We start from the raw sequence: 23,962 nt of genomic DNA on the forward strand, positions 1-23,962 counted from the left end.
TGAAGCTGAAACTCCAATACCTTGCCCACCTCATGCAAAGAGTGGACTCATTGGAAAAGACGCTGATGCTGGGAGGGATTGGGGGCAGGAGGAGAAGGGGATGACAGAGGATGAGATGGTCCCATGTCATCACCAATTCGATGCACATGAGTTTTGGTGAACGCCAGGAATTGGTGATGGACAGGGAGGCCTGACATGCTTTGATTCACGGGGTCGCAAACAGTTGGACATGACTGAGCGACTGAACTGAACTGATGACAGGCTAAGCACATTCCTGAAATAACTTTAATAAGAAGAGACCAGAAAGCTAATATAATTTCTCTTGCTGAAATGACATGGTATGCTTAAACTCAGGAATAAATATATCAATGTTTCCAAATAATTTAAATACAGAGATGCATTATAAAAGATTTCTAGGTATCCACTAAAAGAAAATTTAAATAATATGTGAGGAAACACAGGACATTGGCACTTAACTAATGATATATAAAAATAATACACTGTGTCTATAGAATTTCATATAAGGTAGAAAAAGTTCAAAAGATGTATTACCGGGCATAAAAAACTTATGAACCAAATCTTTTTATGATATTCTTTAAAATAATCCCACTTACAGACTTTAATAACAATAACTACAAGGTCCCAAAGGCTCGGTAGCTTACCAATACTTTTTAAAAAGTTTATTCTTTAATCGGAAGAAAATTGCTTTACAATGTTTTCTTGGTTTCTGCCAAATAATAATGCAATTCATCCATAATTATATACATATCACCTCCCTAAGAATTTTCTAATCAATAATCCAGTTAAGTTTGTATTTTAAAAAATGTCAAACATATATATTTCTTTGGTAACTCTTGAAAAATATTCAAAATACATAAAACTTCAGAATGTTCCTAAAAGCAATGCTTTAGAGTACCTTTTAATTCACAGCATTTCAAATGATCTCTTGAAACAGTGGGGAGTCTCCCCTTAAAATGAATTAGCACAATGATTTCCTTAACTGATGGGGTGGAATAATTTCTCCATTATTGCCAGACTATATTAGAGGAAAAAAGTTTTTTGTCTCAGAAATATGCCTAAAAGTAAAGTTTAAAAAAAAAAAAAAAAAGCATTGCACAGATGGTATCAGATAAGAAATTTGTTTCCCTAAATTACATATTTTGGGGGGAATTTTGACTTCATATCTCCATTATAAAATAATAATTTGTTCAATGTGCTTTCTTGTCTAATTTGAAAAAAAAGAAGTGTCAGTAAAAATATTTGTCTCACAGTCTGTTATAACTAAAGAGTCAATCTACTTTGTAAGCACTGAATACAATACAAATTGGCCCCAAAGAGTGTGTACAACATAAGACTTTGTATTTATTACTCAGGGCTACAGTTGTAATTTGTACTTGTGCACAATTTTATATTTGCAAATAAAGAGTATTTTCCAAATTCACTCCTTATTTGAAACTCAGAGAACCATAATCCAACACTGAAAACAGTTCACAGTTGAAAAATTTACAAATGTCAAACTGGATTAAAAAATGAATTCTATTCACAGTTCTAAGTTTACATATCAAAGTTAACATATCCAAATAATACTTCTCTGTAAGGGAATGACAACTCAAATGAATGTACTCCAAACAGTACACACAGAATCCAAAATTAATCCCCCTAAATCATACCCAAACATTTGTTACCTAATCTACAAAATAAGACTACATCAAATAATTTATAAACTTCCTTTAAATTCTAACTTTTGGGGGATACTGGGATCAAACACCAGCTATGTTTAGTTTTTATGTGACTTTGCAAGTCATTTGTTTTTAACCTCTCAGAAAAGATGTTATTTAAAATATCTTAGCAAAGAAATTATTTCCTACAAGTCTTATGAAGTTTATTGAAAAATCTCCTTTAGTAACTTTGATGGGTTAAAAAATGCTCCACAAAAAGTTAGAACTTAAAACCTGTAAATATGACCTTATATGGAAAGAGTCTTTGCAGATATAATTAAGTTAAAGATCTAGACATGCAATTATCCTGAATTAGGGTGGGCTTTAAATCCAAAGAGAAAGAATTGTCATTATAAGAGAAGGAAGACAGAGAGGAAGGCCATGTGAAGACAGAGGCAGATACTGGAGTAATCCATCTATAAACCAAGGAACACCATGGACTGGAGAAAGCAAGAGAAGGCATGGAATGGATTCTCTTTTGGAGCCTCCAAAAGCAGCTAACACTGGTGACATGTTAATTTTAGGCATCTAGCCTCCAGATCTGTGAAAGATTTTTAAGCCACCAAATTAGTGGTAATCTGTTATGACCACCATAGGAAACTAATACAGTAACGTATTTCAGAAAGAAAACCCAATTTGAAAGGTATTATCATCAACACAATTTATCTTTGGCCATCATATGCTTCATATTAGGAACAGTGAAAGGACATCATCATTTCTAGATTTTTAACAAAAATCCACAACTTGATTCCTAGATAAACACAGAAGAGCCTCTATTTTACAATATTTACTTATCTATGTGAATCTATTTTACTTATGATTAAAATTATATTTACTAAAATGTTAAGCAACTTTTCAATCAACAATGTTACCTAATTGCAAATATTTTTAAAGACTTTGCTAATTTTTCTGAAGAGAATTAATAAATAAGTTTTAGTACTATAAAGCATGCTCAGTTTTCTTAAACCTGTATATAAAAAGCTTCTAAGCTTTTTGAGTGGCAAACAGTGTTAAAGAAATATGATAGCTATACATAATTTTATTTTTCCCATTATTATTCAAGCTTATAGAGCAAGTCTTAAATTTTCTTCAGTTCTTTACCATTTAACTTTCTCAGGTTTATATATATACATATATATAAACATATATATATATACACATACATATATAGGTATATGTGTGTGTATTTAAAATACATATTTTAAATATGCATTTTAAAATACATATTTCAGATAGTTAAAACAAAAAATCTGATGTGATCTGAGATCACCATAGTGTCTAAAAGAAATTCCAAAATTTCTACTTAGTTTTCATTATAGAAATAGTCTAAATAATAAGTCTATTTTTAGAGTTCAAGATATCCCTGATATTACCACATGAACCTCTGAATGTCTTGACTATTAGGCCATTGAAAAGTCTTGTTCAGAAAGATATAAAAGGTTAGGAAGTTCACAACTGCATAGCAACCCAGCTCACAAACAAGTCTGGATGTGGGTGGCAGAGGTATATTAAGCCTATAAATAACATAGGGTAAAATGAAGTAACGAAATTCTAGCAGCTTCTGAGGTACTGTAACAGTAAATAAACATATGAAAAACATTAAATTCCAGAAAATTGACTTTGATTTTAATGAGTCAGCAATACTCCAACCAGCAAATATATAGACTGGAACTAACAAATATTTCACAATTTCATATCTTTGAAAAACTCTTTTCCACACATAGAATGTATAGTGTCTATTATCTGCTAGCAGGTATTTATGAGCATAAGTAAATTTCCAAACTAAAAATATGGATACTAAAGTTATCACAAAAAACTGAATTCTCCGTTTCCAAACTAAGCAAAGAAAAGCCCTGATTTTGTTAAGAGACAGCAGGTGAGGAAAGGAAAAAAAGAGAGTAAAAGAGAAAAAGTAGAACAGCTGAGGAAAGTGTAGACAGGCTTCATGACTACTCCGGTCACCAATAACAATTCCACCATTAACTGCCACAAAAGCACAGAATAGAAACATGAGAAGAATGTACGGCCAAGTCAAAAGTAAAAGCATACTCAAGTTCTTAAAGGACATGGAATAAGCCAAAAGAAACTGAAGAATCTTCCTGAATTCTGAAAATGGTCCTTTAATAGGGGTAGGCCTCTCTTCTTTCTTCTTCTGTAGCTCAGTTTTCCAAGCGTCAGTTAACTTTTGTGCAATGACATTTCCTGCACAGAAGATAGCCCAGATGATATTTGTTTGACGAAACATGAAGCCACAAAATCCAAGCAAGGCTGAAGTTTTATGATTTCCATAAAGACACATCAAGTAGGCAAAAAGAGTAAAAAACATGGATCCTGCTTCTGTATAATAAAGGAAGTTAAAAAAATACAGTGTGGGAAATATTGCTAATGTTAATGTTGACAAGATCCTCTGGATACATGAGGAAGCCTATGAAAAGAGAAAACACAGTTCACAATAAAACCAATAGGCTATTTCTGCAGAGCTAAGGGAGAGATTTACTAAGAAAAAAAAACAAACAAACCAAAACTGCCTGAGTTCTACATAAATAAAATTATTCAATATTAATTTTATTCCTGGCTTTGGAAAAATACAGTATATATTTATGAGGGAACTTTCTGATACTTTTTAGTTACACCTAGCAATTTGGAAGCCAATAAAACAATACATATGTGTGTCAAAGCTTCTACTGCCTATTAGACTGAATTACTCAACAAATAGTTAAGGAGTTACTGTGTGAAGACTATGAACTCAATTCTATGGAGAAGATGGAGATGAATGGGACACAGTGCAAGTGGTTCCATTTCAGTGAGCCTTCCATAAGCATTCACTTGGCCACCATCACCAATTTCTAGTGCAGTCTCAAAACTCTGCACCAGAGAGAATTTAAATATGTATATAACATTTATACCACCACACATAATGATCTTACTATTCTGTGATGAAATTACAGGGATTTTCCTGAAAATAGTGGGGCTCATCTAAAGTTAAACATCTTCTTTTGGCCTGATAATCTATTTCAGAATTTGAAAGTACTCTTATTTCCTTAAATTCTATCTTCCAGTTAATCTAAATCACCAAGCCAGATCATGCCATTCCATTCATTAAAATTAAGGGCTGTCCTTCACCTACTAGGTAAAGTTTAGAATACTTTCCATGACATAAAAAGGATATTCATGACTTCTCTCCTACCTACTTCTATAGCCTCACATCCCTGTACTTTGTAATCTTATAGTTACAAATAGCAATTTCCAGTATCTTGTTGCTCCATGTCTTTCTACAATTGCTTATGCTATTTCTGTCAGAATTCATTCCTATTCTACAGCCCTATCTGTCATCAAGATTCAGATCAGGTATGATCTTCCTGATGTGTGAAGTCTTACTCAATGCAACCAACAGCTTTCCTTCCCAGTCAGGCTGCAACAAGTTCTCTTCTGCTCCTTCTCTGTATTCTTGTAGTGTTTTATAGCTATTGTTATCCCACAATTTACACTACTGAAATCATTTAAGTTAAAACTATTATAGTTAATATTTACTGATTCCTTACTATTACATCTGGAAACATTTTAGTAACTTTTCATTTATTAAGCTCTTTTATGCTTCAGGATAGTCCTGTGAGGTTGAGTCTATATTTTCCCCATTTAACAAATGAAAACATGGAGTCACTAAGGGGCAACCTGCCCAAAGTAACACAATTAATAAGTGGATAAAATTCAAAACCACATAATTCACGTCCAGGGTCTGCATTCTTAAATCATAAAAAACTGCCCAGGTAACATCTGTTCCCCCTAATGAAGACATAAGTTTTATAAGAAAAAGACTGCTTCACTTACCTCTGTAGTCTCTGTGCTTAACACACAGAATAAGCTCAATAGATATTTACTGAACTGACTTAATTCATGAAAATTTATATATTTTATAATAAATTAGTTTTTCAAATATTTAAACACAAACATCTAAAATGGGGGCAGAAGACGTGCTTTAACTTTACAAAATATATACAAATATTGTTAAAAATATTTTCCACCAAGTTTCATAAAATAAATTCACCATAATTGTGGACCTGCCTGTACATAAACTTATTCTGGAAACAAACCTTGTGTCTGGGTTGCACTTTGCGGAGAAGCAAGTACAGTAAATAGAAGTTGCCAACACTGAAGAGAAGGTTAACAAATCGGAGCATTCCAATGGAGCAGACAACATGTTCTGACCATCCAAAGATCCAACTGGCAGGTTTGACCACTCCAACTGACAGCAGGTATAAGCCAGGTAATGTAGTAATCATGGGGTCCCACTTAAAAACAAAAGGTCAACAACGAAGCAAAAGCAAGAAACATTATACTGATAAGACTGATACAGAAATGTCATCTTTACTAACAATCAGGCATCTCTGGGAAGTTATCCTATGACAGTTAAATGAATCCTTTTAACATCAGGGCAAATCAGACACTTCCTCTAAAGAAGTCTTCCTTATTGTCTTTGGTATTTGCTTTCTGACTGTTAAAGTATCAGCAACCAGTAGTCAACAACTTAAACTCAGTTTCCAAGACATACTCTTTGGAGGGCCTGTCTTTTGGTGATTAAATTGTAAACGCTACAGTTTTAAAAAGTCTGGAAATACCTGCTGGAACTCTGATGGGTATGGAGAGAAAAATAAAGAGATTAAAGCACAGGATCCATAATGACAGCTACAATATACTGAGCCAGTACTCTATTTAATCCTGTAACAAGCCCTGTAATAGATATTGTTTTACCATCATTTTCAGATGAGTAATCAGAAACTCAGAAAATTTCCAAGCCACATGAACAGTAAACATTAGTACCAAGTTTTAAAACCAGGTTTTTCTATAACTATAAACTATATTTAACCATACTCTACAATGCCTTCTCCCAAAGGATTTTTATATCCATATCTGCATATGCTGCTGCTGTTGTTTAGGCACTAAGTCCTGTCTGACTATTTGTGACCCCACAGACAGTAGCCTGGCAGGCTACTCTGCCCATGGGATTTCTTCCCAGGCAAAAATCCTAGCCTGGGTTGCCATTTCCAAATGCGTATTCAAACACTTCACTGGTTGACAGTTTATCCAGTTTACAGAAGATTGTTAAAAACATCAAGGGTGGAACTAACATAACTTGTCACTTCTTAGTGGCTGAAGCTACCCCCGCCCCCTCCTATCCCACTCTCAAAATACACAGTGAGATGCTTAACAGGTGACCGAATGTGAATTTTATTTCCTAGGAACAATCCAACGCCTCTAATTCTGGAATTGGCAAAGAAAAACTAGGATAGCTTTCATTAGTTGTCAAAAAAAAAAAAAAAAAAAAAGGGGGGGGGGCAATAACTTAATTCCCCATTAGTTAATCTCCCCGAGGATTTCTTGCTAGGAGACAAATCTGCCATTTATGCACTCATTTAGCAAATATTTTACAGATCTCAGAGGAACAAAAAATTACCCAGTTCCTTTCCTGTTTGGAGTGAAGGGAGCTAAGGATAAAGACGGGGGAAATTAGCGCTGGGGCCAGATCTTCCCTTTCTAGCCAGTGTGAGCGTGCAGACAGGTTGGGGACCCCACCTGCGAGAGAGAGAAATGGCCCTCACAGTAGCGCTGCGCCTGCGGCAGGTGGAAGATCTCGTCCATGTAGGGCTCTCGCAGGGCCCGGCTGAAAGCAGAGAAAAGGAGGCAGGACACTAAAAAGGTACAGCTCAGGGCAGCCGAGAAATAGTAACCCTCCAGCTGAGCCATTCCTGCCCCCATAGCCAAGAACCTAGGCCCAGAAAATCTGTGCAGAAGTCTCAAGTCCGCAAAACCGAGTTTGACACTCGGGATCGAAATGGGCGCGCAAAGCGGGACTCGCCGGAGGGATCTGAGCACAGCCGGAAGACAAAGGATGCCGGGAGAGCGCGGACGCGGAGCTTCCGGGAGGGTCGGGTTCACTGTTTCCTGAGTGACGAATTTAGGTAACGGACAGGACTCTTACTCTGTCAATCACGTTGCACAGGGCGCACTGAGTGGTCAGAGCAGCCGGAAGAGGCCGACCTCGGCGATCTGAGGGCCTCTGACTTGAGCAGTTTGATGGTTTGAAATGAAAATAGTTGCTTTTCCTGAAGGTCTTTGTCGGCCTTTTTCCTGCTGTTTCCACCTCTTACCATCAGGAGGCGGCATTTCTCCATGTTTGCAATCCCCAAACTAAAAATTTGTACATTTCTCCCGCCCTGGTTATTTTTGTTTTCTCTCAAGTGATCTGAATTACTAAAACGTTCAGGTCAAAGGCATTTGATTTCGTCAACTTTGGAGGATGGGAGGAGAAGCTTTGGTTGTGAAAGGAAAGATGGAGACATTCACATTTAAAATTTGAAGGTCCAAAGAGCGCCTTCACTATTGAGCGAATTTAGTACTAAGTAATTTTTCAAAATGTGAATATTCTGAACAAGGATTAATTTATATCAGCATTCACAGTGCATTCAGGCAAATTGCAGTACGCTATGGGAGTTGGGGAAACTGTTTTAGAAATGGGGGCATTTTAGTTGAAAGGAAAGCGTCTCTGTGCCTGAAAGTTTGATGGTTAGCATCTCTGCAGAAGCATAATGTTTTCTTACCAAATAACAAGCATGCACATCTTAATGGGTGATATCAGATCAGATCAGTCGCTCAGTCGTGTCCAACTCTTTTCGACCCCATGAATCGCAGCACGCCAGGCCTCCCTGTCCATCACCAACTCCCGGAGTTCACTCAGACTCACGTCCATCGAGTCAGTGATGCCATCCAGCCATCTCATCCTCTGTCATCCCCTTCTCCTCTTGCCCCCAATCCCTCCCAGCATCAGAGTCTTTTCCAATGAGTCAACTCTTCGCATGAGGTGGCCAAAGTACTGGAGTTTCAGCTTTAGCATCATTCCTTCCAAAGAAGTCCCAGGGCTGATCTCCTTCAGAATGGACTGGTTGGATCTCCTTGCAGTCCAAGGGACTCTCAAGAGTCTTCTCCAACACCACAGTTCAAAAGCATCAATTCTTTGGCGCTCAGCCTTCTTCACAGTCCAACTCTCACATCCATACATGACCACTGGAAAAACCATAGCCTTGACTAGATGAACCTTTGCTGGCAAAGTGATGTCTCTGCTTTTGAATATGCTATCTAGGTTGGTCATAACTTTCCTTCCAAGGAGTAAGCGTCTTTTAATTTCATGGCTGCAGTCACCATCTGTAGTGATTTTGGAGCCCCCCAAAATAAATTTCTGACACTGTTTCCACTGTTTCCCCATCTATTTCCCATGAAGTGATGGGACCTGATGCCATGATCTTCATTTTGTGAATGTTGAGCTTTAAGCCAACTTTTCCACTCTCCACTTTCACTTTCATCAAGAGGCTTTTGAGTTCCTCTTCACTTTCTGCCATAAGGGTGGTGTCATCTGCATATCTGAGGTTATTGATATTTCTCCCAGCAATCTTGATTCCAGCTTGTGTTTCTTCCAGTCCAGTGTTTCTCATGATGTACTCTGCAAATAAGTTAAATAAACAGGGTGACAATATACAGCCTTGATGTACTCCTTTTCCTATTTGGAACCAGTTTATATTTCCATGTCCAGTTCTAACTGTTGCTTCCTGACCTGCATACAGATTTCTCAAGAGGCAGGTCAGGTGGTCTGATAAGCCTCATGCCGGGAGCCGGCATATTGTATATTGAGTGCATATTGCATATTGAGTGCAGCACTTTCCACAGCATCATCTTTCAGGATCTGGAATAGCTCAACTGGAATTCTATCACTGCTGGGAGCCAGTGTGAGGAACTCCGCCCATGACAAAGGTCATGAGGAAGAGGCTCGGCATACGCAAAGGCGGGATCGAGCCTCAGGGGTCCCCCTGGAAATTCTCGAGCATCTACCCCCAAAACCAGAGTCTGTCTACTTTCTGCTTTGTGCTTTCACTTACACCTCAGACTTTACGGGGGCCTGTCCCCCACTACCTCTCTGAAACAAGAGTTAGCTTACAGCTCCAGTTAATAATTCCTGGGTGTGACAGTGTTTCAACCTACAAACTCCTTTGGAAATCCTCTAGCCTGCCTGAATAGGTTTTTCCGGCCACATGTGATTGCTCAGAGCCTCCCAACTGTGAGAGGCGTGAGATGTTCTAAACTGTCTAAATACAGATTCCTTTGAGCAGTTAAAAGATTGATTAGAAATTGTATTGGTGAAGGGTTTTTCACTTGTTGGGCCAATGTTTGCTGCTAAGTCTCCATATCCCTTACCTGCTGTGTCCCTGGCAGTGTATTGATTAATATAATTGGTGTAAGTAGTAGCTTTAATGTTTGTAACCTGGGACCCTTGAGTTAATTCTTTTTTTTGTTATAGCCCACCACACCTTTGCTCTGTAGGAATGTAACTTTATCTAGTGCTTTTGGAGGGTGGCGCTTGACTTATCACCTTTAGAGAAAAATAAGTTTTCTGAAGAAAGGGTCTTAAAATGTTAACAGGCCTCTGGGCCAGAAGATGATGCAAATCACCTAAACTTTTGCATATGATAAGTTTGCAGGAAGAAAGCCTGGCTTACTGCATGACTCTACCCCTTCCCCCATTATCCTCTATGCATAACTTAAGGTATAAAAACTACTTTGGAAAATAAAGTGCGGGCCTTATTCACCGAAACTTGGTCTCACCATGTCGTTCTTTCTCTTATCTTCTGGCTGAATTGTTCAGCCTCTTTTCTCCACTGAATTTCCTCACTGAGCTATCCTTATTTCAGCCTCTTTTCTCCACTGAATTTCCTCACTGAGCTATCCTTATTTCATTACTCTTTATATCCTTAATTAAAGTTTAATTAAGCAGTTGTTTCCTGATCCTCGCCGACGCCGTCCCCGCTTCGAATTCCCTGGATCTACCGGGGCTGGACCCCGGCAGCCTCACAAGCATCCTATTCTAATAAATCTTCTTGTATATCACTTTGCCTCATGCTAAATTTTTTCTGTGCTGTGACATAAAGAATCAGAGTACCTCAAAGCTCCTTGAGATGCATTTCTGCAGTTTCACCTTTATCTTCAGAAATAATGATACTTCTTTCTTTTGGATATAGGGAGGGCACCTCTCATGTGAGGGTTTTCTGACCTACTTCAGGGAAAGGTAAGAATGTCCTTCTTAGGTTTTATGATCTGCTTCATTGGAAAATCAGATAGTTCTTCCTTTATATGCTAATTCTTAGGACTACTTATGCTTGAGCTATTTAATATGTCAAGGTGTCATATTTTGCACTTAGAGTGTCCTGATCAGATCAGATCAGTCGCTCAGTGGTGTCCGACTCTTTGCAACCCATGAATCACAGCACGCCAGGCCTCCCTGTCCATCACCAACTCCCGGAGTTCACTCAGACTCACGTCCATCGAGTCAGTGATGCCATCCAGCCATCTCATCCTCTGTCATCCCCTTCTCCTCTTGCCCCCAATCCCTCCCAACATCAGAGTCTTTTCCAATGAGTCAACTCTTCGCATGAGGTGGCCAAAGTACTGGAGTTTCAGCTTTAGCATCATTCCTTCCAAAGGAGTCCCAGGGCTGATCTCCTTCAGAATGGACTGGTTGGATCTCCTTGCAGTCCAAGGGACTCTCAAGAGTCTTCTCCAACACCACAGTTCAAAAGCGTCAATTCTTTGGCGCTCAGCCTTCTTCACAGTCCAACTCTCACATCCATACATGACCACAGGAAAAACCATAGCCTTGACTAGATGAACCTTTGTTGGCAAAGTAATGTCTCTGCTTTTGAATATGCTATCTAGGTTGGTCATAACTTTCCTTCCAAGGAGTAAGTGTCTTTTAATTTCATGGCTGCAGTCACCATCTGTAGTGATTTTGGAGCCCCCCAAAATAAATTTCTGACACTGTTTCCACTGTTTCCCCATCTATTTCCCATGAAGTGATGGGACCTGATGCCATGATCTTCATTTTCTGAATGTTGAGCTTTAAGCCAACTTTTTCACTCTCCTCTTGCACTGTCATCAAGAGGCTTTTTAGTTCTTATAGATCCTCAATTAAGAATTTTATTTTGTGTTGTCTCGTGAATTGTGATATAACAAGTTAAGGCGAAATGGGCAATTTCTTTTGGAGTTCTAAAGATATGTAGTGTGTATAAGAAATAAACCTTTGTTGATTTAAGCTATTTAAGATTTTTCATTTACTATTGCCACTAAACATAGCCTAGCCTGATCAGTTTTGACATTCCTAATTTTGTGAACTCACATAATACGGTATATATTTAACTCTATGTGAAATACTTTGGAGAAGGCAATGGCACTCCACTCCAGTACTCTTGCCTGGAAAATCCATGGACAGAGGAGCCTGGTAGGCTGCAGTCCATGGGGTCGCTAAGAGTCGGGAACGACTGAGCCACTTCACTTTCACTTTTCACTTTCATGCATTGGAGAAGGAAATGGCAACCCACTCCAGTGTTCTTGCCTGGAGAATCCCAGGGACGGGGAAGCCTGGTGGGCTGCTGTCTCTGGGGTCGCACAGAGTCGGACACGACTGAAGCGACTTAGCAGCAGCAGCAGCAGAAATACTTATTCCCTAACAGTGAGTTTCCCCAAACTTTGTAATTCTGATAACTAAGAAATTTTGGCAAGTACTATCATTTGAAGTGATAGTCCAAGTACTATCTTTCCTCTTATTGAGGCCCTTTTCACTTTCTACTGAACCAAAATACTGACCTCTTGACAGTCACAGTGATGACTTAACTGCACCTTGGGCCAAAATTATAGATGATAACCTCCAAAGTGCAACTAGTCTTGAGCTCAATCTCAAAATTCCAATTAAAAAAAATTAAAATTAATCAAATCATCATTTAATTAAAAAGAAAAAACACACAAAATGTTGGTACAAAAGCATTAGTCAATATTTTAACTCTTTACTGAAAATATTCTGGAGATATGATGCTGGGTGAACAATGTTCCTAGTTTGAGACTTCCCAGTTTTAGCCTTGCAAGTTCCAGGAAATGCTTTAGTCTCAGACAAACAGGGATGATTCATCCTCTGGAAAGTTTTACCACATGACTGAAAGCATATGAACCACCTGGAATGGATCCTGTGTTATCACCTCTCTAGGATTTTTTCTTTTTATTTTTTCATCCTTTTTTATCCTCATAGAGAAAAATTTGACCTCTTCTTCAGTTGTTCGTCTCCAGGCTTTCCACAATGAAAAACACAATGTTCATTGCCAAGCAACACAGAAATTGGAGAAAAGAAATTTAAATACAAACAATTTCATATTTTTCTATGAAAAATATTCAGAAATGGGAAATTTTTTATTTAAAAGAATCTCTATGTGAAGAGGAATTCTCCTCCGTGAAAACATGAGTAGCTGGAATAATTATCCTACAGCTATTACTGCCAGTTTAATGAGAAACAGCACAAGGAAGATAAGCTTCACAAAAGACTTCACCATTAAACTATATAAAATTTAAGGTCATCATAAATTGATTATTAAATGAATTAGGTTGTTATGTCAATAAGATTGCAGTACCATTAAATCAGCCAAAGTGACAAGTTAGAAGGGAAGACATCCACTTAGTTTATAGTTTTAAATAAACACTGTAATATGATTTTACTAATTTTAAAATTTCAGAGTTTGGACTGAGTTTTATGATACAATTACTATTTTGACACTCATTCAAGTTGAAGTGAAATATTGAAGAGAGTTTTAGTTTGTTTCCTGCTTTTAGATCAGAGCCAGATGAAGGAATGGGGACACCCTTGGGCTGACAGTTGATGCCCTGCACCAACTGGTAGTTTGACGTATATTCAAAACATAATTCCTCAATTACTTGCATAAAATTAATTTAGGGAGACCAGAAAAACTGAAATTTCATTAAGAAAATTTAAATATAGAAATGTTCCTTTAGATTTTATTTTTCCTAGGAAAAGCAAACACATTGTAGGTAGAGGTAGTTCACGATCTGTGGTCCTAGTTCTGCTTTCAGGTCTTTTTGTTGATGTTGTGCTTGTTTAGCATTGTTTTTCTGAATGAGACAGCGCACCATATCAAAGGATTTATAATTATTTAATACACTAAAATGAAATACACATTGTTTATTACTGTCTCAAAATTTTAGTTTCCGTAACTACCAAATTTTAATGATTGATAATACATCTGTGCAAACATATTTAAGGTAGGCCTGTGTTATTAAAGTGGAGAAGGCGATGGCACCCCACTCCAGCACTCTTGCCTGGAAAATCCCATGGATGGAGGAGCCTGGTAGGCTCCAGTCCATGGGGTCGCTAAGAGTCGGTCACGACTGAGCGACTTCACTTTCACTTTTCATTTTCATGCATTGGAGAAGGAAATGGCAACCCACTCCAGTATTCTTGCCTGGAGAATCCCAGGGACAGGGGAGCCTGGTGGACTGCCGTCTAAGGGGTTGCACAAAGTCGGACACGACTGAAGCGACTTAGCAGCAGCAGTATTGCTAAAGAAGTGATTTTTCAGACTTCTTTTCACTAGAGGGTGCTGACAACTTCTGTAAAATCAGGACCAATTTGTTACCTTTCCTTAAAAATTGATTCCAATAATGTTTTAGCTGATTATTGATCAGCACTCCAATATATGCTTAACAAGACTGTCACTCAGGATGGCTGTTCGTAGTTTTTAAAATTCATTATTTTCAATATTAATTCATTACTATATTTTTATATTGATGATATCTTACAATTATCATATCATCATGCAAGAAATATTAGAGGCAGGTGAGAGACTAAAGAGAGGCTGATAGAGATGCATGTGTGTCACTTGGGGACAAACAAAAAAACATTACTCACTTTCCTGGACCCTTCAAGCAAGTGAAGTGAATGCCTTAGACCCTGGGGGAAGGTGAGGAGATGTTTGCATCCCAGGACCCAAGCAAAGCCCCACTGGAGAAAAATAAAAACCTGTTGCTCATGGAAGGACAAGAACACCTTTGGGCTCCCTATCCTGCACTACTTCAAAGAAGAGATCTGTTGCCATTAGGGGAGAGGCTAATGGCAGAGGCAAACTCTTCATCTCTCTAGAGAAACTCTCCTTCCATCTAAGGCTACCACAGATGCAAGGCTACCAAAACACGGAGGAACAGGAACAATGTGAAAGTCCATCCCTAAGGCCTAGATACAGGGCATGCTTAACATAGAAGATGGATCAGGATCACTAAATCAAAGTCCTCTGAAACTATCTCTGAGTGACAAAGCAGTTTACTGTTGCAGTGGGGCAAAGACAGAGAGAGAGAAGCCTCTGAAGTGCATGCTTGCAAAGGTGGATGAAAGTTGAGAGTGGAGCAAGAATACTGACAAAAACAGCTTTGACACCCATGGTTCAGTACTGGCACAAATAAAAGCAGACCTCTACCTGGTGGTTCAGTTGGTAAAATAACCTGCCTGTAATGCAGGAGACCTGAGTTTGATCCTTGAGTTGGGAAGATCTCCTAGAGAAGGGAAAGACTACCCACTCCAGAATTTTGGCCTGGAGAATTCCATGGACTGTATAGTTCATGGGATCACAAAGAATCGGACATGAGTGACTGTCACTCACTCACCCACTAGAATTTGAAGTCCATGATACACCTTCATGTTGTGTGTGTGTCAATTATATAACCTAAGCACATATTTCTATAGAGTATATAGTATATGCCTAGGATTGTAATTGCTAGTTCATAAATCTGTGTATTTTTTAGTTGAAATATTGAAAAAGAGTTTTCCAAAGTGGTTGTTCTGAATTATACTTATTACAACTTAGCGACTAAACCACCGCCACCAAGCAGTATTTGAGAGCTTTCTTATTTCCTAGCCTTGTCAACACATGGTAAAAAATTAAAATTTTACTAAGTGATGCATATGTAATGATATCTCATTGCCATTTAATTTACACTTCCCTAATTGATCTCGGTGAGGCAGCAGTGAGTGGTGGCTTGAAGCAAGATCTTAATTCTTGCCCAGGAATTAAACCTGGATAGCCTAGATGAAAACCAGGAATCCTAGCCATCAAACCAGCAAGGCTTAGAGGCTAGAAGTTGATTTTCCCTGAATCTTTGCTACCAGTGAAAAATTCATTTATCATGGTTGCAGAAACTGTAAATGCAGGTACAAAGTCTATTGTTAGAGACATAGCACAACAACAAGTGGGAGAGCACACAGAGAAATAGTTTATCTAGTTGAGATAGAATCAAGGCAGAAATTAACACCCAGAGAGAAAATGTGTGGGTCCCCTAGTCAGCACAGTAAAGAGGCAGTTAAGTCATTTATATAGGTCAGTTCTTCCAGGTTGTTGTCTTCTTCCAGGCCAATTATCTGGTTTCTTTTTCCACACCTGACCTTCCCTGGAACCCTACCCTGGGGTGCCCATGCACCCTTCAGCCAAGATGGATCTCGAAGTGAAGGCTTCTGGGAGGAGCAAGACTCATTATGGCCTAGCTTTATCCCTTGACTTTTGACCCACAAGAAGCCTTTCTGTGCATGTGTAGTGTCCGCCTTGTCCTAAAAGAGGAGGAAGGGAGATCTCTTAATGCTTTACTCAAACCAGGTTTGCCCCTCTTTATCCTTGCCATGACTATTAAGGAGCTTACAAGAGACAAATACTGGCTATTTACCTTATTTCTGTTGTTACTTCCATTTTGGAGGGCAAAGTGAAAGTGAAAGTCTCTCAGTCGTGTCCAACTCTTTGTGACCCCATGGACTACACAGCCCATGGAATTCTCCAGGCCAGAATACTAGAGTGGGTATCCTTTCCCTTCTCCAGGGGATCTTCCCAACCCAGGGATCAAACCCAGGTCTCCTGCATTGCAGGTGGATTCTTTACCAGCTGAGCCACTAGGGAAGGAGGCTGATTATAAATGGCTCAACTGGAGCCCACCTATCTCTTGTCTCAGGGAATGCAAATAGGAGGCTAGTTGTAAATGTCTAATCTGGAGTGCATTTATCTCCTACATAATTATAACCAATGACAGTGAGTATGGTATTTTTTGGCATTAATAGTTTAAATATAATAGATTTATATTTAATTAATTATATTAATCATATCCTACACAAGTATATTTAAAAATTTGTATCTCATACATTGTTATTAGATGTCCATAGAGCATTTAGGGAAACTGGCAAAAAGATAAACATTACTAAATTTCAAAAAGTAGAATTCTTCTATTTGTGTGATTCAGTGATACATATACTCATATGTTACTTTTGAAATTATTTTCCACTATAGATTTTTATAAGATATTGACTGTAGTTCCCTGTACTATAGTATAACCTTTGTAGCTTGTTGCATATTTATTTTTTTAAAATTAGAAATCTAGTGTTCTCTTCATACTAAGTCAAACAAGTGGAATCCATGACAAATATTTGAGTTAGGTAAAAGTTCACAAGTTTTCTATAATATTTATATTATATATATAATTTATATATGTATGCAAAATCTTTTATACTGTACTTTATACATGCTTGAGAAAGAACATAAAAAATGAAAAAAGGAGATGGAGAAATTGGAAAACATAAACTAAATGAAATGGAGCATTGAATATGAAATAGAAAAAGTGAAACAAACTAGATAAAAGTAAAAGATCCTCATATAGTCCAGTTGTTACTGAACACTGCTGTTCATTAGAAACATGTCTGGAGCTCTGGCCAAAAATAAATAAATAAATAAATAAATAAATAAAAAATAAAATAAAAAAGCAATACCTGGGCATTTGTATATTTTTAAAAAAATTCCAAGATAATTTTGATATGAATCTGGGTTTTAAAAAGTGATTACAGGTTTTTCTATTAAATGGTAGTTTTGGTGCATAGAATTCTATAATTTTTCTGTTGACCAATTATGATACAATGTTATTAAGTGAGTAATAGTTACATAATAGTTACCTCAGATATGCAGATGACACCACCCTTATGGCAGAAAGTGAAAAGGAACTAAAAAGCCTCTTAATGAAAGTGAAAGAGGAGAGTGAAAAAGTTGGCTTAAAGCTCAACATTCAGAAAATGAAGATCACAGCATCCAGTCCCATCACTTCATGGGAAATAGATGAGGAAACAGTGGAAACAGTATCAGACTTTACTTTTTTGGGCTCCAAAATCACTGCAGATGGTGATTGAAGCCATGACATTAAAAGACGCTTACTCCTTGGAAGGAAAGTTATGACCAACCTAGATAGCATATTCAAAAGCAGAAGCATTGCTTTGCCAACAAAGGTCCTAGTCTACTCAAGGCTATTGTTTTTCCAGTGGTCATGTATGGATGTGAGAGTTGGACTGTGAAGAAAGCTGAGCGCTGAAGAGTTGATGTTTTGAACTGTGGTGTTGGATAAGACTCTTGAGAGTCCCTTGGGCCTCAAGGAGAGCCAACCAGTCCATCCTAAAGGAGATCAGTCCTGGGTGTTCTTTGGAAGGAATGATGCTAAAGCTGAAACTCCAGTACTTTGGCCACCTCATGCGAAGAGTTGACTCATTGGAAAAGACTCTGATGTTGGGAGGGACTGGGGGCAGGAGGAGAAGGGGACGACAGAGGATGAGATGGCTGGATGGCATCACTGACTCGATGGACATGAGTCTGAGTGAACTCCGGGAGTTGGTGATGGACAGGGAGGCCTGGCGTGCTGCGATTCATGGGGTCGCAAAGAGTCGGACATGACTGAGCAACTGAGCTGAACTGAATAGTTACATAATCACAATAATAAAAGATGTTTATCAGTTTTCTCAATCAATAGCCAGACAAAAAGTAAAATAATTATGACTGCAAGGCATAATGGGAACATGATTAAATTAACAGAATAAAATAATTGCATACAATTCAGAGGGGTCAAGCAGAGTTTTGTGGTAAGCAGAAGTGCACACATTTTCATCTGCTCAATCAGCCTATGTCTTTTGGTTAGTGATTTAATCCATTTACATTTAAGGTAATTATCAATACTATGAACCTATTACTATTTTCTTGATTGTTTTGGTTTTATTTTCTGTAAGTAGAGCTTTTCCTTTTTTTGTTTTCTTTCTAGAGAAGCTCCTTTGCATTTGTTGTAAAGCTTTTTAGTGATGCTGAATTCTTTTAACTTTTGCTTGTCTGGAAAGCTTTTGATTTCTCCATCAAATCTGAAGGACAGTCTTGCTGGGTAGAGTATTCTTGGTTATAGGTTCTTCCTATTCATCACTTTACATATGTCATGACTTTCATTTCTGGCTTGTAGAGTTTCTGTTGAGAAATTAGCTGATAGCCTGATGGGAGCTCCCTTGTATATTATATGTAATTTTTTCCTTATTGACTTTAATACTTTATCTGTGTCTTTAATTTTTGTCAGTTTGATTACTATGTGTCATGGTGTGTTCCTCCTTGGGTTTATCCTGCCTGGGACTCTCTCTGCTTCCTAGGCTTGGTTGGTTATTTCCTTTCCCATGTTAGGGAAGTTTTCAGCTATTATCTCTTCAAATGTTTCCTCAGGTCCTTTCTTTCTCTCTTCCCCTTCTGATACCCATATAATGCGAATGTTCATGTGTTTAATGTTGTTCCAGAGGTCTCTTAGATTGTCTTCACTTGTTTTCATTCCTTTTTCTATAGCCTGTTCTGTAGCAGTGATTTCTACCATTCTGTCTTGCAGGTCATTTATCCATGCTGCAGCCTCAGTTATTCTGCTATGAATTCCTTCTGGTGTATTATTTATCTCTGTTTGTTTGTTTGTTCTTGTTGGTTTTTGGTAAACATTTCTTGCATCTTCTCAATCTTTGCTTCCATTCTTTTCCCAAGATCCTGGATAATCTTCACTGTCATTATTCAGAGAATTTTTTTTTTCTGGAAGGTTCCCTATCTCCAGTTCATTTTGTTGTCTTTCTAGTGTTTTATCTTGCCCCTGATTTGGAAGGTAACTTTGCTTTTTCATGCTGATTAACTTTCTGTAATGTGGTTTTGTTTTAGTCATTATGGGATTGAGGTTCTTCTTGCTTCTGTCTGCCTTCTGATGGAGGCGGCTAAGAGGCTTGTGTAAGCTTCCTGATAGGAGGGACTGGTAATGGGAAAAACTGGGTCTTGCTCTGATTGGCAGGGCCTTGCTCAGCAAAGGTTTAATCCAATTTTTCTCTGATGGGTGGGGTTGCACTCCCTACCTGGTAGTTGTTTGGCCAGAGGTGACCTAGCCCTCAGGTCTATGGGCTGTATGGTCAGATTAATGGTGACCTCCAAGAAGGTTTATGCCAACCGGGAACTTCCCAGAGAGCTGCTGCTTGTCCCCTGTCCCTGTGGTGAGCTCCTGCAGACCCACACCTCCACAGGAGACCCTTTCACACTAGCGGACAGTTTTGCTTCAGTTTCCTGTGGAGTCAGTGCTCTTTTCCTCTGAGTCTTGATGCATACAGTTTTGTTTGTGCCCTTCAAGACTGGAGCCTCTGTTTCCCCCAGTCCTGTGGAAGTCTTGAAATCAAATCCCAATGGCCTTCAAGGACAGATTCCCTGGGGTCTCCCAGTCTCTTTGTCAGGTCCTCAGGTTGGGGAGCCTGACATGGGGTTCTGAACCTTCACAACAGTGGGAGAACTTCTTTGGCATTACTGTTCTCTAGTTTGTGGGTTACACACCCTACAGTTATGGGATTTGACTTTATTGTGGTTGTGCCCCTACTGTCTTGCTGTGGCTTCTTCTTTGTCTTTAGATGTGGAGTATCTTTTTATGGTAGGTTCCAGTCCTGCTGCTGATGATTGTTCAACAGCTGTGATTTTGGTACTCTCATGGAAGGACATGAGCATATGTCCATCGACTCACCATCTTGAACTGGAAGTGGTGAGTATGTTTATAATGGGTCATTTGAATATTCTTATTTATGGAGCTTTTACTCAAAACAGTTGTCCACCTTTTTAAGTTGTGTGTCTTTTAATTCTTTATTTATACTGAACCCTTTGCTGTTTGGATGCCTTGAAAATTTTGCACCCTCTGTGATTTACTTAACTATTTATAAAATGATGAAATCTGCTAAATTTATGTATTCAGATTTAGCAGTCTTTTCCTTTATGGTAATTTCCACTGATGAAGTTTCCATATATTCTGAGGTCAGGACTTCTAAAATATTTTACAGAATCTCAATTATTTGCTTTTCAAACTTAGATCTACAATCTACCTATAACAGACTCTAGTGCATTATGTGAGATGTGAATCTTGATGGTTTCCATAAAAATAAACAGTTGTCCTAGGAAAAGGCTACTTTACTGCCTCTGCTTTACAGTGTCACTTATGTCAAATGAAGAAAATAAAGGCCCATATTTGCATGTGTCTCTTTCTAAACTGTCTATTCCATTCCATTGCTGTGTCATTATAGTATTACATTATTTTACAACATTTTCAAAATAAATCTTGATAACTGGTAGTGCATTTTTTCCCCATTCGCAGGTGGTACTAGTAGTGGTAAAGAATCCACCTACCAATGCAGGAGATGCAAGACTCATGTTCAATCCCTGGGTTATAAAGATCCCCTGGAGAATAGAATGCCATCCCACTCCAGTATTCTTGCCTATAAATCCCATGGACAGAGGAGCCTGGTGGGGTACAGTCCATGATGGGTTTGCAAAGAGTCAGATACGACTGAGCACACACAGTTTTTCTCCACTGTGTTCTTCTTTTTTTCAGAGTATTTTGGATACCCTTGGATATTGCATATCCATTTATATTTTATTAATTCCCACAAAAAACTAGTTGCTGTTTCAATTAATATTGTATTGAATCTATTCAGCTATTTCGGGAGAGAATTGACATTTTTACTGTATAAAGTAGTTCACTACCTTTTTAGTTTTTGATATTGGTTGTCAACCTCTTTTCTTTTCAAGTCTGAGTCTTGTTTTTAAACAATTCCATAAATTCAAACAAATGATAGATCTCTGCTTAGATAATATAGGAAGAATATTACATATAAGTGAAGGATGCAAATAAACTATATCCTCATATTTCATAGTATGAAGTCAATTGAGAATGTCTAATATTGAAAACCCCTTTATGGATCACTGCCTTGTCATGGTGAAGGGGCTTGCATAACTCAATGAAGCTATGAGCCATGCCATGCAGGGCCACCCAAGATGGACGGGTCTTAGCAGAGAGTTCTGACAAAACGTGATCCACTGGAGGAAGGAATTGCAAACCACTCCAGTATACTTGCTGTGAGATCCTCATGAACTGTATAAAAGTCCAAAAAGATATGACACCAAAAGATGAGTCCCCCAGGTCTGAAAGTGTCCAATACGCTCCTGGGGAAGAGTGGAGGAGAATTGCCAATAGCCCCAGAATGAATGGCTCTGCTGGGCCAAAGAGGATAGGATGCTCAGTTACTGATGTGTCTCATGACAAAAGTAAAATCCAATGCTGAAAAGAACAGTATTGTATAGGAACCTGGAATGTTAGGTCCATGAATGAAGGAAAATTTGACATGGTCAAACAGAAGATGGTAAGAATAAACATCGACATGTTAGGAATCAGCAAACTAAAATGGACAAGAATAGGCTAATTTAATTCAGATGGCCATTATATCTACTACCGTCAGCAAGAATCCCATAGTAAAAATGAAGTAACCCTTATAATCAACAAGAGTGTCTAAAATACAATACTTGGATGCAATCTCAACAATGACAGAATGATCTAGGTTTGTTTCCAAGGCAAGCCATACAACATCAGAGTAGTCCAAGTCAATGCCTCTACCACCAATGCTGAAGATACTGAAGTTGATCAGTTCTATGAGGACCTAGAAGACCTCTTAGAACTAACACCTAAAAAAGATGTTCTATTCATTCTTGTAGATTTGAATGCAAAAGTAGGACGTCAAGATACACCTGGAGTAACAGCAAGTTTGGCTTTGGAGAACAAAATGAAGCAGGTCAAAGGTAACTGAATTTTGCCAAGAGAATGCACTAGTCATAGCAAATACTCTTTTTCAACAGCACAAGAGATGACTTTACACATGGACAACACCAAATGGTCAATACCGAAATCAAATTGATTACATTCTTTGTAGCTGAAGATAATTGTTTACAGTTAGCAAAAACAAAACCCAGAGCTGACTGTGGCTCAGATCATTAGCTTCTCATAGTAAAATTCAGGCTTAAACTAAAGAAAACCAGGAAATGGTTTTTCTGGCTAGCCAGGTATGAGTTAAATAAAATTCTGTATGAATTCGCAGTAGAGGTAATGAATAGATTCAAGGGACTAGATCTAGATAACAGTGTACCTGAAGAACTATGTACAGAGGTCCATAATACTATACAGGAGGCAGTGAACAAAGCCATGCCAAAGAAAAAGAAAAACAGGGAGGCAAAGTGGTTATCTGAGGAGGCTTTATGAACAGTGGAAGGATGAAGAGAAGTGAAAAGCAAGGGAGAGAGGGATGTTTAATTTACACTCAATTAAATGCAGAGTTTCAAAGAATAGAAGAGACAAGAAGGCATTCTTCAGTTAACAGTGGTTAATAATTGAGGAAATAAACATAAGAGGAAAGACTAGAGATCTCTTCAGGAAAATTGGAAACGTCAAGGGAGTATTCTACCCAAAGATAGGTGCAATAAAGGGTAAAAATTGTAGAGACCTAGTAGATGCCAAAGAGATCAAGAAGAGATGGAAAGAATACACAAAAAGACTGTATAAATATACAGAAGGTGTGGTTAGTCACCAAGAGGCCAGACATTCTGGAGTATGAAGTCAAGTGGGCCTTAAGAAGCACTGCTGTTAATAAAGCTAGTGGATGTAATGAAATTCCAGAAGAAATATTCAAATCCCTAAAGGAGGATGCCATCAAGGCTTTGCATTCATTATGTCAGCAAATCTGGGAGACCCAGCAGTGGCCACAGTACTGGAAAAGGTCATTCATCCTAATTCCCAAGAACGGTAGTACCAAAGAATGTGCTAGCCATTGGATAATTGCACTTATTTCCCATGCTAGTAAGATTATGCTTCAAATCTTGCATGCTAGGCTTCAGGACCACATGAATCAAGAACTTCCAGATGTCCAAGCTGGGTTTAGAAAAGGAAGAGGAACTAGAGATCAAATTGTCAACATTTGCTGAATTATAGAGAAAGCAAGGGAATTTCAGAAAAACACCTATCTCTGTTTTGTCGACTGTGCTAAAGCTTTTGTCTGTATGGATCATGACAAACTGTGAAAAGCTCTTAGAGAGATGGAAATACCAGACCATTTTACCTGTCTTCTGAGAAACCTGTATGCAGTCAAGAAGTAGCAGAACCCTGTATGGAACACCTGATTGGTTCAAGATAGTGAAAGAAGTAGGACAGGGATGTTTGGAGTC

At 38.2% G+C, this 23,962-nt stretch overlaps 1 protein-coding gene and 1 long non-coding RNA gene across 2 annotated transcripts; both read right to left on the bottom strand.

Annotated features, from left to right (window-relative positions):
* Window positions 1-665: 665 nt before the first annotated feature.
* ALG10 (ALG10 alpha-1,2-glucosyltransferase) lies at window positions 666-7,620 on the bottom strand. The gene is made up of 3 exons (XM_061417418.1): window positions 7,290-7,620; window positions 5,810-6,007; window positions 666-4,143 (listed from the first exon to the last, which is right to left on the bottom strand). Exons 1-3 carry the CDS (start codon window positions 7,470-7,472, stop codon window positions 3,088-3,090), a joined length of 1,437 nt encoding a protein of 478 aa, XP_061273402.1. The 5' UTR covers window positions 7,473-7,620; the 3' UTR covers window positions 666-3,087.
* Window positions 7,621-15,840: 8,220 nt separating this feature from the next.
* On the bottom strand, window positions 15,841-16,359 carry LOC133248934 (uncharacterized). Its single transcript, XR_009736783.1, has 2 exons — window positions 16,305-16,359; window positions 15,841-16,191 (listed from the first exon to the last, which is right to left on the bottom strand). It is a non-coding gene; the product is annotated as an uncharacterized LOC133248934 (long non-coding RNA).
* Between the last annotated feature and the right edge of the window lie 7,603 nt (window positions 16,360-23,962).

The sequence above is a fragment of the Bos javanicus genome, chromosome 5 (genome assembly GCF_032452875.1).
Source record: "Bos javanicus breed banteng chromosome 5, ARS-OSU_banteng_1.0, whole genome shotgun sequence".
In the NCBI taxonomy this organism is placed as follows: Eukaryota; Metazoa; Chordata; class Mammalia; order Artiodactyla; family Bovidae; genus Bos; species Bos javanicus.